This window comes from Gopherus flavomarginatus, chromosome 18 (assembly GCF_025201925.1).
Source record: "Gopherus flavomarginatus isolate rGopFla2 chromosome 18, rGopFla2.mat.asm, whole genome shotgun sequence".
Taxonomy (NCBI): Eukaryota; Metazoa; Chordata; order Testudines; family Testudinidae; genus Gopherus; species Gopherus flavomarginatus.
Window position 1 is genome coordinate 1,206,053 of NC_066634.1, and position 12,232 is coordinate 1,218,284.

General features: G+C 68.4%; 1 protein-coding gene across 6 annotated transcripts in view; it reads right to left on the minus strand.

The window, feature by feature from the left end:
* PLXNB3 (plexin B3) overlaps window positions 1–12,232 on the minus strand; it is a 56,800-nt gene that overhangs the window by 7,760 nt on the left and 36,808 nt on the right. For all 6 annotated transcript variants that reach the window (XM_050927178.1, XM_050927181.1, XM_050927180.1 and 3 more), the window contains 7 exons: window positions 8,465–8,682; window positions 7,300–7,478; window positions 4,700–4,766; window positions 3,640–3,955; window positions 2,830–2,933; window positions 1,477–1,564; window positions 1,051–1,217 (listed from right to left, as the gene is read on the minus strand). In XM_050927178.1, coding sequence (XP_050783135.1) covers window positions 1,051–1,217; window positions 1,477–1,564; window positions 2,830–2,933; window positions 3,640–3,955; window positions 4,700–4,766; window positions 7,300–7,478; window positions 8,465–8,682 — 1,139 coding nt within the window. The remainder of the gene's footprint in view (window positions 1–1,050; window positions 1,218–1,476; window positions 1,565–2,829; window positions 2,934–3,639; window positions 3,956–4,699; window positions 4,767–7,299; window positions 7,479–8,464; window positions 8,683–12,232) is intronic.

The window sequence follows — 12,232 nt, forward strand, 5'->3', positions numbered from 1 at the left end:
AGGGCGGGGGGGTCTGAGGGGGGGTCTCACCTTGATGGAGAGCAGGCGGGTGAGGTAGATCTCGGGGATGGCCAGGGCGGGGGGGTCTGAGGGGGGTCTCACCTTGACGGGGAGCAGGCGGGTGAGGTAGATCTCGGGGATGGCCAGGGCGGGGGGCTCTGAGGGGGGTCTCACCTTGATGGAGAGGAGGTGGGTGAGGTAGATCTCGGGGATGGCCAGGGCGGGGGGGTCTGAGGGGGGGTCTCACCTTGCCGGGGAGCAGGCGGGTGAGGTAGATCTCGGGGATGGCCAGGGCGGGGGGGTCTGAGGGGGGTCTCACCTTGATGGAGAGGAGGCGGGTGAGGTAGATCTCGGGGATGGCCAGGGCGGAGGGGTCTGAGGGGGGGTCTCACCTTGACGGGGAGCAGGCGGGTGAGGTAGATCTCGGGGATGGCCAGGGCAGGGGGGTCTGAGGGGGGGTCTCACCTTGCCGGGGAGCAGGCGGGTGAGGTAGATCTCGGGGATGGCCAGGGCGGGGGGGTCTGAGGGGGGGTCTCACCTTGCCGGGGAGCAGGCGGGTGAGGTAGATCTCGGGGATGGCCAGGGCAGGGGGGTCTGAGGGGGGGTCTCACCTTGCCGGGGAGCAGGCGGGTGAGGTAGATCTCGGGGATGGCCAGGGCGGGGGGGGTCTGAGGGGGGTCTCACCTTGATGGAGAGGAGGCGGGTGAGGTAGATCTCGGGGATGGCCAGGGCGGAGGGGTCTGAGGGGGGGTCTCACCTTGACGGGGAGCAGGCGGGTGAGGTAGATCTCGGGGATGGCCAGGGCGGGGGGCTCTGAGGGGGGTCTCACCTTGATGGAGAGGAGGTGGGTGAGGTAGATCTCGGGGATGGCCAGGACGGGGGGGGTCTGAGGGGGGGTCTCACCTTGACGGGGAGCAGGTGGGTGAGGTAGATCTCGGGGATGGCCAGGGCGGGGGGATCTGAGGGGGGGTCTCACCTTGACGGGGAGCAGGCGGGTGAGGTAGCTCTCGGGGATGGCCAGGGCGGGGGGGGGTCTGAGGGGGGTCTCACCTTGACGGAGAGGAGGCGGGTGAGGTAGATCTCGGGGATGGCCGTGGGTCGCTCCCGCAGGCTGCTACGGCGCTGTTGCTGCTTTGCGGCCTCTGGCTCCTCCGTCGGCTTCACCAGGTGCCAGAGACGCAGCCCCCCCTCCTCACCATCCTCCAGCATTGGGGTGTCTGCGGGGGTGTGGTTAGTCTGGATCCCCCCTGGATTTCTCTCCCCTTGGGTCTGTCCAAGGCCCCCCAGATCCAACCCCCTGGCTTCCTCCCTTGGTTCAGTCCAAGGTCCCACCGCCACATATTCCTCCCCCATGTTTCAATCTGAAATTCCCTCCACCACCCCCATGCTCCCCTTGGTTCAGTCCAGGATCATGGCCAGGACTCCAAGTGTGGGCCAGCAGGCCTGCGCCATCTCCACAGCGGGGGGGTCACTCACTCTCCCCGGAGAGGAAGCTCTGGTTGGGGGTCTGCGGGACGTCGTTCTGGAGCCGTGGGATCAGCCCGACTGTTGCGCCGTCCGGAACCTGGGGGAGAAAAGAGCCGGGGAGGGAACCCAGGCGTCCGCGACCTGAGACCCCACCCCCCACCTAGAGCCGGGGAGGGAACCCAGGGGTCTGGGACCCCCGAGTCCCCACCGCCAGACCCCACCCCCCACCCAGAGCCGGGGAGGGAACCCAGGGGTCTGGGACCCCAAGTCCCCACCCCCAGACCCCACCCCCCACCCAGAGCCGGGGAGGGAACCCAGGCGTCCGCGACCCCAGACCCCACCCCCCACCCAGAGCCGGGGAGGGAACCCAGGGGTCTGGGACCCCCGAGTCCCCACCCCCAGACCCCACCTCCCACTCAGAGCCGGGGAGGGAACCCAGGCGTCCGCGACCCCAGACCCCACTCCCCACCCAGAGCCGGGGAGGGAACCCAGGGGTCTGGGACCCCCGAGTCCCCACCCCCAGATCCCACCCCCCACTCAGAGCCGGGGAGGGAACCCAGGCGTCCGCGACCCCAGACCCCACTCCCCACCCAGAGCCGGGGAGGGAACCCAGGGGTCTGGGAACCCAAGTCCCCACCCCCAGACCCCACCCCCCACCCAGAGCCGGGGAGGGAACCCAGGCGTCCGCGACCCCAGACCCCACTCCCCACCCAGAGCCGGGGAAGGAACCCAGGCGTCCGCGACCCCAGACCCCACTCCCCACCCAGAGCCGGGGAGGGAACCCAGGCGTCCCCGACCTGAGACCCCACCCCCCACCCAGAGCCAGGGAGGGAACCCAGGCGTCCGCGACCTCAGACCCCACCCCCCACCCAGAGCCGGGGAGGGAACCCAGGCGTCCGCGACCCCAGACCCCACCCCCCACCCAGAGCCGGGGAGGGAACCCAGGGGTCTGGGACCCCAAGTCCCCACCCGCAGACCCCACCCAGAGCCGGGGAGGGAACCCAGGCGTCCGCGACCCCAGACCCCACTCCCCACCCAGAGCTGGGGAGGGAACCCAGGCGTCCGCGACCTCAGACCCCAACCCCCACCCAGAGCCGGGGAGGGAATCCAGGCGTCCGCGACCTGAGACCCCAACCCCCACCCAGAGCCAGGGAGGGAACCCAGGGGTCTGGGACCCCAAGTCCCCACCCCCAGACCCCATCCCCCACCCAGAGCCAGGGAGGGAACCCAGGCGTCCACGACCCGAGACCCCACTCCCCACCCAGAGCTGAGAAGGGAACCCAGGGGTCTGGGAGCCCAGAGTCCCCACCCCCAGACCCCACCCAGAGTCGAGGAGGGAACCCAGGCGACCGGGACCCTCACCTTGTAGTGCTGCAGGGTGTTGAGTCTCTTCCACCCGTTGTGGGTGACGGACGTCAGGTCCTGGTCAGACAGGGTCAGGTGACCAGCCACGCCCGAGCGCCACTCTGGGGGGGCGACAGGGACACGGTGTGAGAGGGGCCCCTCTGCCCCCCAGCCCCTCCCCATGTGCACACTGCCCCTACCGCAAACCATACACAAGGCGTGGGGTGCTGGGAGAGGCCTTGCCCCACACAGACCTGCCCCACCCCCTCACCCAGGTCCAGCATGCGGGCCGGGGGTGCTGGGAGAGGTCCTGCCCCATAGACCTGCTCCAACCCTCCACCCAGGTCCAGCATGCAGGCCGGTGGGTGCTGGGAGAGGCCCTGCCCCACAGACCTGCCCTGCCCCCTCACCCAGGTCCAGCATGTGGGCCGGGGGGCGCTGGGAGAGGCCCTGCCCCACAGACTTGCCCCGCCCCCTCACCCAGGTCCAGCATGCAGGCCGGTGGGTGCTGGGAGAGGCCCTGCCCCACAGACCTGCCCTGCCCCCTCACCCAGGTCCAGCATGTGGGCCGGGGGCGCTGGGAGAGGCCCTGCCCCACAGACTTGCCCCGCCCCCTCACCCAGGTCCAGCATGCAGGCCGGTGGGTGCTGGGAGAGGCCCTGCCCCACAGACCTGCCCTGCCCCCTCACCCAGGTCCAGCATGTGGGCCGGGGGCGCTGGGAGAGGCCCTGCCCCACAGACTTGCCCCGCCCCCTCACCCAGGTCCAGCATGTGGGCCGGGGGGCGCTGGGAGAGGCCCTGCCCCACAGACCTGCCCTGCCCCCTCACCCAGGTCCAGCATGTGGGCTGGGGGGCGCTGGGAGAAGGGCACTCCCCTGTAGACCTGGTCCAGGATCTTCTCCTTGACCTGGCTGATGGTGTCGGTGTCGAGGACGCGGGCGGGCACCCGCTGCCCCCCAGCGCCCCCCGGCGCCCCCCGCAGCAGCACGCTCAGCGTCAGGGGCCGGACGGGCACGTCCTCCCGCAGCAGGCGCCCGTCGCTCAGCGTCCGCTTGGCCTGGCCCGTCACCGCATCCACCGGCCCCTTGTCCACCTGCGACTTGATGGCCCGGAACAGCAGGTACAGGGGTTCGCCTGCCACCTCCTGGGGAGACACAGAGGGTGGGACCCAGGCGTCCGGGGCCACAGCCTCCTCCCACTCTGGCTGCCCAGACCACTCTCTCCCCAGAGAACCCAGGAGTCCTGGCTCCCTGCCCCCCTGCTCTAACCCCCCCAGTCCCCTCTGCCCTCTCAGAGAACCCAGGAGTCCTGGCCCCCAGGCCTTCCCGCTCTCACCCCCCAGACCTCACCCCTCCCAGAGAACCCAGGAGTCCTGGCTCCCCGCCCCCCTGCTCTCACCCCCCAGAGCCCTCTCCCCTCTCAGAGAACCCAGGAGTCTTGTCTCCCAGCCCCCCTGCTCTAACCCCCCAGAGCCCTCTCGCCTCTCAGAGAACCCAGGAGTCCTGGCCCCCAGCCCCCCTGCTCTAACCCCCCAGAGCCCTCTCCCCTCTCAGAGAACCCAGGAGTCCTGGCTCCCCGCCCCCCTGCTCTCACCCCCCAGAGCCCTCTCCCCTCTCAGAGAACCCAGGAGTCTTGTCTCCCAGCCCCCCTGCTCTAACCCCCCAGAGCCCTCTTGCCTCTCAGAGAACCCAGGAGTCCTGGCCCCCCGCCCCCCTGCTCTAACCCCCCAGAGCCCTCTCCCTTCTCAGAGAACCCAGGAGTCCTGGCTCCCCGCCCCCCTGCTCTCACCCCCCAGAGCCCTCTCCCCTCAGAGAACCAGGAGTCCTGGCTCCCCGCCCCCCTGCTCTCACCCCCCGCTGGGACAGGACCCCGGCGTCCGGGCACTCACCCGGAGGTAGGAGTACATGCAGATAGACATCCAGTTAGTCAGCAGCTTTTCCACCATGGTCTCCGTCCTGTGGGGTGCAGGGATTCAGTGGGGTTTGCTGTGAGACGCCCGCAGACCCTGCTCACCCCACGGGCACCTTCCTGCCCCCCCGCTCCATTCCCCTCCCCTAGTGCAGCCCCATCTACCTCCCGCCCAATCCTCCGCTGAACCCCCGGTGGGCAGGTTCCAATGGCAACGAACCAGCCCCTCCTCTCCCGTTTCCCTCCAGTGCCAGGGTGTCAGGAGAAGGGGCCGGGCTGGACCTAGCGCCCCCCAGGGGTTCGTCGGGTGCCCCTCGTGGTGTCAGCAGCTCTCTGGGCTGGTGCCAATCACACCATGGCTGGTTCTCCCATCAGCGGGAAATAGCCGCATTCCCAGGCTGGGCAATCAGGGGGCTCTGCCCGCGGGGCCAGGCAAACGGGGGGCTCTGCCCAAGTCACTGGGTGATTGGGGGGCTCTGCCAGCAGGACCAGGTGATTGGGGGGCTCTGCCCACGGGGCCAGAGAATCGGGGGGCTCTGGTCATGTCACTGGGTGATCAGGGGCTCTGCCTATGGGGCCAGGTGATCGGGGGGCTCTGCCCATGGGAGCTGGGCGATCGGGGGGCACGGCCCACGGGGCCAGGTGATCGGTGGCTCTGCCTGTGGGGACTGGGCAATCGGGGGGCTCTGCCCATGTCACTGGACGATCAGGGGGCTCTGCCCGCGGGACTGGACATTTGGGGAGCACTGCCCATGTCACTGGGCGATCGGGGAGCACTGCCCATGTCACTGGGCGATCGGGGAGCACTGCCCGCGAGGACTGGGCGCTCGGGGAGCACTGCCCATGTCACTGGGCGATCGGGGAGCACTGCCCGCGAGGACTGGGCGCTCGGGGAGCACTGCCCATGTCACTGGGCGATCGGGGGGCTCTGCCCGCGAGGCCAGGCGATCAGGGGGCTCTGCCCATGTCACTGGGCGATCGGGGGGCTCTGCCCGCGAGGACTGGGCGCTCGGGGAGCACTGCCCATGTCACTGGGCGATCGGGCGGGGCTCTGCCCACGAGGACTGGGTGCTCGGGGAGCAATGCCCATGTCACTGGGCGATCGGGGGGGCTCTGCCCGCGAGGACTGGGCGCTCGGGGAGCACTGCCCATGTCATTGGGCGATCGGGGGGGGCCTCTGCCCATGGGGCTGGGCCATCGGGGGGGCTCTGCCCACGGGTACTGGGCGCTCGGGGGGCTCTGCCCATGTCACTGGGCGACTGGCAGGCTCTGCACGCGGGGCCAGATCATCAGGGGGCTATGCCCGCGGGTACTGGACAATCGGGGAGCACTGCCCATGTCACTGGGCGATCGGGGGGGGCCTCTGCCCATGGGGCTGGGCCATCGGGGGGGCTCTGCCCACGGGTACTGGGCGCTCGGGGGGCTCTGCCCATGTCACTGGGCGATCGGGGGGCTCTGCCCATGTCACTGGGCGATCGGGGGGCTCTGCACGCGGGGCCGGATCATCAGGGGGCTATGCCCGCGGGTACTGGACAATCGGGAAGCACTGCCCATGTCACTGGGCGATCGGGCGGCTCTGCCCGCGGGGCCGGGCAATCAGGGAGCACTGCCCATGTCACTGGGCGATCAGGGGCGCTGCCCACGGGGCCGGGCGATGGGGGGCTCTGCCCACGGGGACTGGACAATCAGGGAGCACTGCCCATATCACTGGGCGATCGGGGGGCTCTGCCCGCGGGGACTGGACAATCGGGGAGCACTGCCCATGTCACTGGGCAATCGGGGGGCTCTGCCCGCGGGGACTGGACAATCGGGGAGCACTGCCCATGTCACTGGGCGATCGAGGGGCTCTGCCCGCGGGGACTGGACAATCGGGGAGCATTGCTCATGTCACTGGGCGATCGGGGGGCTCTGCTCGCGGGGACTGGACAATCAAGGAGCACTGCCCATGTCACTGGGCGATCAGGGGCGCTGCCCGCAGGGCCGGGCGATCGGGGGCTCTGCCCGCAGCGACTGGGCGATCGGGGGGCCCTGCCCTCAGGGACTGGACAATCAGGGGGCCCTGCCCATGTCACTGGGTGATCGGGGGCTCTGCCCGCGGGGCCGGGCGATCGGGGGGCTCTGCCTGCGGGGACTGGACAATCAGGGAGCACTGTCCATGTCACTGGGCGATCGGGGGGCCCTGCCCTCAGGGACTGGACAATCAGGGGGCCCTGCCCATGTCACTGGGTGATCGGGGGATCTGCCCGCGGGGCCGGGCGATCGGGGGGCTCTGCCTGCGGGGACTGGACAATCAGGGAGCACTGTCCATGTCACTGGGCGATCGGGGGGCCCTGCCCTCAGGGACTGGGCGATCGGGGGGCCCTGCCCATGTCACTGGGCGATCGGGGGTTCTGCCTGCGGGGACTGGGCGAACGGGGGGCTCTGCCCACGAGGCCGGGCGATCGGGGCGCTCTGCCCGCAGGGCTGGGTGCTCAGGGGCTCTGGTATTTTCCCCACTAGCCAGGGGCACTCTCTCTGCCCCCTTATGCTGAGCTGGCCTGGGGGGCGCCCCGGCAGTGTCGAGGGGGGTGCGGGGCTGACCTGCGCAGCATAAGCTTGGGGTTGCGTGCCACGTGGCGCTGCGCCAGCTCGCCCAGCAGGCTCTGCATGACGTCGGTCAGGTACTCCAGCCGCCCGTGCAGCGCCAGCGCCAGCAGCGAGGCCGCCTGGCACCGGTCCTGCCGCGAGAATGACGCCTGCCCCTCCAGTGTGTGGATCAGCTGTGGGGCCAGGAGGGGGGTCAGCATGGGGGGGGTGCCCCCCCCCGCATGCCCAGGGCTGTGCCTGGTCCCCCAAACGCCCTGTCGCTCCCTCGGGCAGCATTGTGCCGTCCCCCCACCCACCAGGTCCCTCATAGCCCCGACTGTCCCCCATAGCCCTGCCCATATGCCAATAACCCCTTGTCCCCATACTCCCTGTACCCCATAGCCCCCTGAACCCCTATAAGCCCCTGCCCATCCCCCATACTCCCTGTACCTCCATAGCCCTGCCCCCATACTCCCTGTACCTCTATAACACCCTGCCCATCCCCTATAATCCCTGTACCCCATAGCCCTTCCCCCATACTCCCTGTACCTCCATAACACCCTGCCCATCCCCCATAATCCCTGAACCCCCATAGCCCTGCCCCCCATACTCCCTGTACCCCCATAGCCCCTGTACCTCCATAGCCCTGCCCCCTGTACTCCATAGCCCCCTGCCTGTCCCCCAGAATCCCTGTACCCCCATAGCCCTGCCTCTGTAAGCCAATAACCCCCTTCTCCCATATCCCTGTACCCCATATCCCCCTGCACCGCAGCCCCAATAGCCCCCTGCACCCATACTCCCTGTACTCCATAGTACCTGTACCCCATAGCCTCTGTACCCCCATAGCCCTTCCCTTGTACGCCAATAACCCCCTACCCCCGTACTCCCTGTACTTCCACAGCCCCCTTCCTCCATACCCCCAGAATCCCTGTACCCTGTACGCCAATATCCCTCTGCCCTTGTACTCCCTGTACCCCCCAGCCCCTTGCTTCCATACCCTGGACCTCTATAGTCCCACTCCACGTACCCCATAGACTCTGTGCACCCTGCTCCTGTACCCAGGACCACCATAGCCCCCTGCCCCATGTACCCCCCTAACCCCACTCTCACTATGGAGAGGCCTTGCTGTTGAGCAGTCTGGAAAGCTCCCCACTCAGTGCCCCCCCAGCCCCGCTCTCACCGTCAGCAGGAAGGCCTTGCTGTTGAGCAGGCTGGAGAGCTGGGCCAGGCCCTGCTCCACGGTGGCCCTGCGCCCCTCGGGCAGCTTGGCCCCCTGCCGCGCCGGCGCCCCCCCCTGGCCGGGGAAGAAAACGCGCTGGGCGTAGGTGCCGTAGTCCAGGAAGGGGATCCCTGAGCCCTCCAGCTCCCCGCTCAAGTCCGTCATCTCCGTCATCAGGTCTGTGGGGCGGCAAGGAGAGGGGTCACCTCCTGGCCCCCCACTGACTGCTCCTCCAGATACCTTCCCCCCGGGCCCCCCATGTCCCCGGGGGACTACTTCCCCTTCCCCTTCCAGGTATCCTTCCACCCCCCTTCCCTATGTCCCCCAGGGACTACTTCCCCTCCCAGATACCTTCCCCCCGGGGCCCCCGCATGTCCCCCAGGGACTACTTCCCCTCCCAGACAGCCTTTCCCCCCTCCCAGATAGCCTTCCCCCCCTCCCAGATAGCCTTCCCCCTCGGGGCCCCCATGTCCCTGGGGGACTACTTCCCCTTCCCCTTCCAGGTATCCTTCCACCCCCCTTCCCTATGTCCCCCAGGGACTACTTCCCCTCCCAGATACCTTCCCCCCAGGGCCCCCATGTCCCCGGGGGACTACCTCCCCTTCCCCTTCCAGGTATCCTTCCACCCCCCTTCCCTATGTCCCCCAGGGACTACTTCCCCTCCCAGACACCTTCCCCCCGGGGCCCCCCATGTCCCCGGGGGACTACTTCCCCTTCCCCTTCCAGGTATCCTTCCACCCCCCTTCCCTATGTCCCCCAGGGACTACTTCCCCTCCCAGATACCTTCCCCCCAGGGACCCCCATGTCCCCGGGGGACTACCTCCCCTTCCCCTTCCAGGTATCCTTCCACCCCCCTTCCCTATGTCCCCCAGGGACTACTTCCCCTCCCAGATACCTTCCCCCCAGGGACCCCCGCATGTCCCCCAGGGACTACTTCCCCTCCCAGACAGCCTTTCCCCCAGGGACCCCCATGTCCCCGGGGGACTACCTCCCCTTCCCCTTCCAGGTATCCTTCCACCCCCCTTCCCTATGTCCCCCAGGGACTACTTCCCCTCCCAGATACCTTCCCCCCAGGGACCCCCGCATGTCCCCCAGGGATTACTTCCCCTCCCAGACAGCCTTTCCCCCAGGGACCCCCATGTCCCCGGGGGACTACCTCCCCTTCCCCTTCCAGGTATCCTTCCACCCCCCTTCCCTATGTCCCCCAGGGACTACTTCCCCTCCCAGACACCTTCCCCCCGGGGCCCCCCATGTCCCCGGGGGACTACTTCCCCTTCCCCTTCCAGGTATCCTTCCACCCCCCTTCCCTATGTCCCCCAGGGACTACTTCCCCTCCAAGATACCTTCCCCCCAGGGACCCCCATGTCCCCGGGGGACTACTTCCCCTTCCCCTTCCAGGTATCCTTCCACCCCCCTTCCCTATGTCCCCCAGGGACTACTTCCCCTCCCAGACACCTTCCCCCCGGGGCCCCCCATGTCCCCGGGGGACTACTTCCCCTTCCAGGTATCCTTCCACCCCCCTTCCCTATGTCCCCCAGGGACTACTTCCCCTCCCAGACACCTTCCCCCCGAGGCCCCCCATGTCCCCGGGGGACTACTTCCCCTTCCCCTTCCAGGTATCCTTCCACCCCCCTTCCCTATGTCCCCCAGGGACTACTTCCCCTCCCAGATACCTTCCCCCCAGGGACCCCCATGTCCCCGGGGGACTACTTCCCCTTCCCCTTCCAGGTATCCTTCCACCCCCCTTCCCTATGTCCCCCAGGGACTACTTCCCCTCCCAGATACCTTCCCCCCCGGGACCCCCATGTCCCCGGGGGACTACTTCCCCTTCCCCTTCCAGGTATCCTTCCACCCCCCTTCCCTATGTCCCCCAGGGACTACTTCCCCTCCCAGATACCGTCCCCCCAGGGACCCCCATGTCCCCGGGGGACTACTTCCCCTTCCCCTTCCAGGTATCCTTCCACCCCCCTTCCCTATGTCCCCCAGGGACTACTTCCCCTCCCAGATACCTTCCCCCCAGGGACCCCCATGTCCCCGGGGGACTACCTCCCCTTCCCCTTCCAGGTATCCTTCCACCCCCCTTCCCTATGTCCCCCAGGGACTACTTCCCCTCCCAGATACCTTCCCCCCAGGGACCCCCATGTCCCCGGGGGACTACCTCCCCTTCCCCTTCCAGGTATCCTTCCACCCCCCTTCCCTATGTCTCCCAGGGACTACTTCCCCTCCCAGATACCTTCCCCCCAGGGACCCCCATGTCCCCGGGGGACTACTTCCCCTTCCCCTTCCAGGTATCCTTCCACCCCCCTTCCCTATGTCCCCCAGGGACTACTTCCCCTCCCAGATACCTTCCCCCCAGGGACCCCCATGTCCCCGGGGGACTACTTCCCCTTCCCCTTCCAGGTATCCTTCCACCCCCCTTCCCTATGTCCCCCAGGGACTACTTCCCCTCCCAGATACCTTCCCCCCAGGGACCCCCATGTCCCCGGGGGACTACCTCCCCTTCCCCTTCCAGGTATCCTTCCACCCCCCTTCCCTATGTCCCCCAGGGACTACTTCCCCTCCCAGATAGCCTCCCCCCCGGGGCCCCCGCATGTCCCCCGGGGACTACTTCCCCTTCCCCTTCCAGGTATCCTTCCACCCCCCTTCCCTATGTCCCCCAGGGACTACTTCCCCTCCCAGATAGCCTCCCCCTCGGGGCCCCCGCATGTCCCCCAGGGACTACTTCCCCTCCCAGACAGCCTTTCCCCCGGGGCCCCCCATGTCCCCGGGGGACTACCTCCCCTTCCAGATATCCTTCCACCCCCCTTCCCTATGTCCCCCAGGGACTACTTCCCCTCCCAGATACCTTCCCCCCAGGGACCCCCATGTCCCCGGGGGACTACTTCCCCTTCCCCTTCCAGGTATCCTTCCAACCCCCTTCCCTATGTCCCCCAGGGACTACTTCCCCTCCCAGACACCTTCCCCCCGGGGCCCCCCCATGTCCCCGGGGGACTACTTCCCCTTCCAGGTATCCTTCCACCCCCCTTTCCTATGTCCCCCAGGGACTACTTCCCCTCCCAGACACCTTCCCCCCGGGGCCCCCCATGTCCCCGGGGGACTACTTCCCCTTCCCCTTCCAGGTATCCTTCCACCCCCCTTCCCTATGTCCCCCAGGGACTACTTCCCCTCCCAGATACCTTCCCCCCAGGGACCCCCATGTCCCCGGGGGACTACTTCCCCTTCCCCTTCCAGGTATCCTTCCACCCCCCTTCCCTATGTCCCCCAGGGACTACTTCCCCTCCCAGATACCTTCCCCCCAGGGACCCCCATGTCCCCGGGGGACTACCTCCCCTTCCCCTTCCAGGTATCCTTCCACCCCCCTTCCCTATGTCCCCCAGGGACTACTTCCCCTCCCAGATACCTTCCCCCCAGGGACCCCCATGTCCCCGGGGGACTACCTCCCCTTCCCCTTCCAGGTATCCTTCCACCCCCCTTCCCTATGTCCCCCAGGGACTACTTCCCCTCCCAGATAGCCTCCCCCTCGGGGCCCCCGCATGTCCCCCAGGGACTACTTCCCCTCCCAGACAGCCTTTCCCCCGGGGCCCCCCATGTCCCCGGGGGACTACCTCCCCTTCCAGATATCCTTCCACCCCCCTTCCCTATGTCCCCCAGGGACTACTTCCCCTCCCAGATACCTTCCCCCCAGGGACCCCCATGTCCCCGGGGGACTACCTCCCCTTCCCCTTCCAG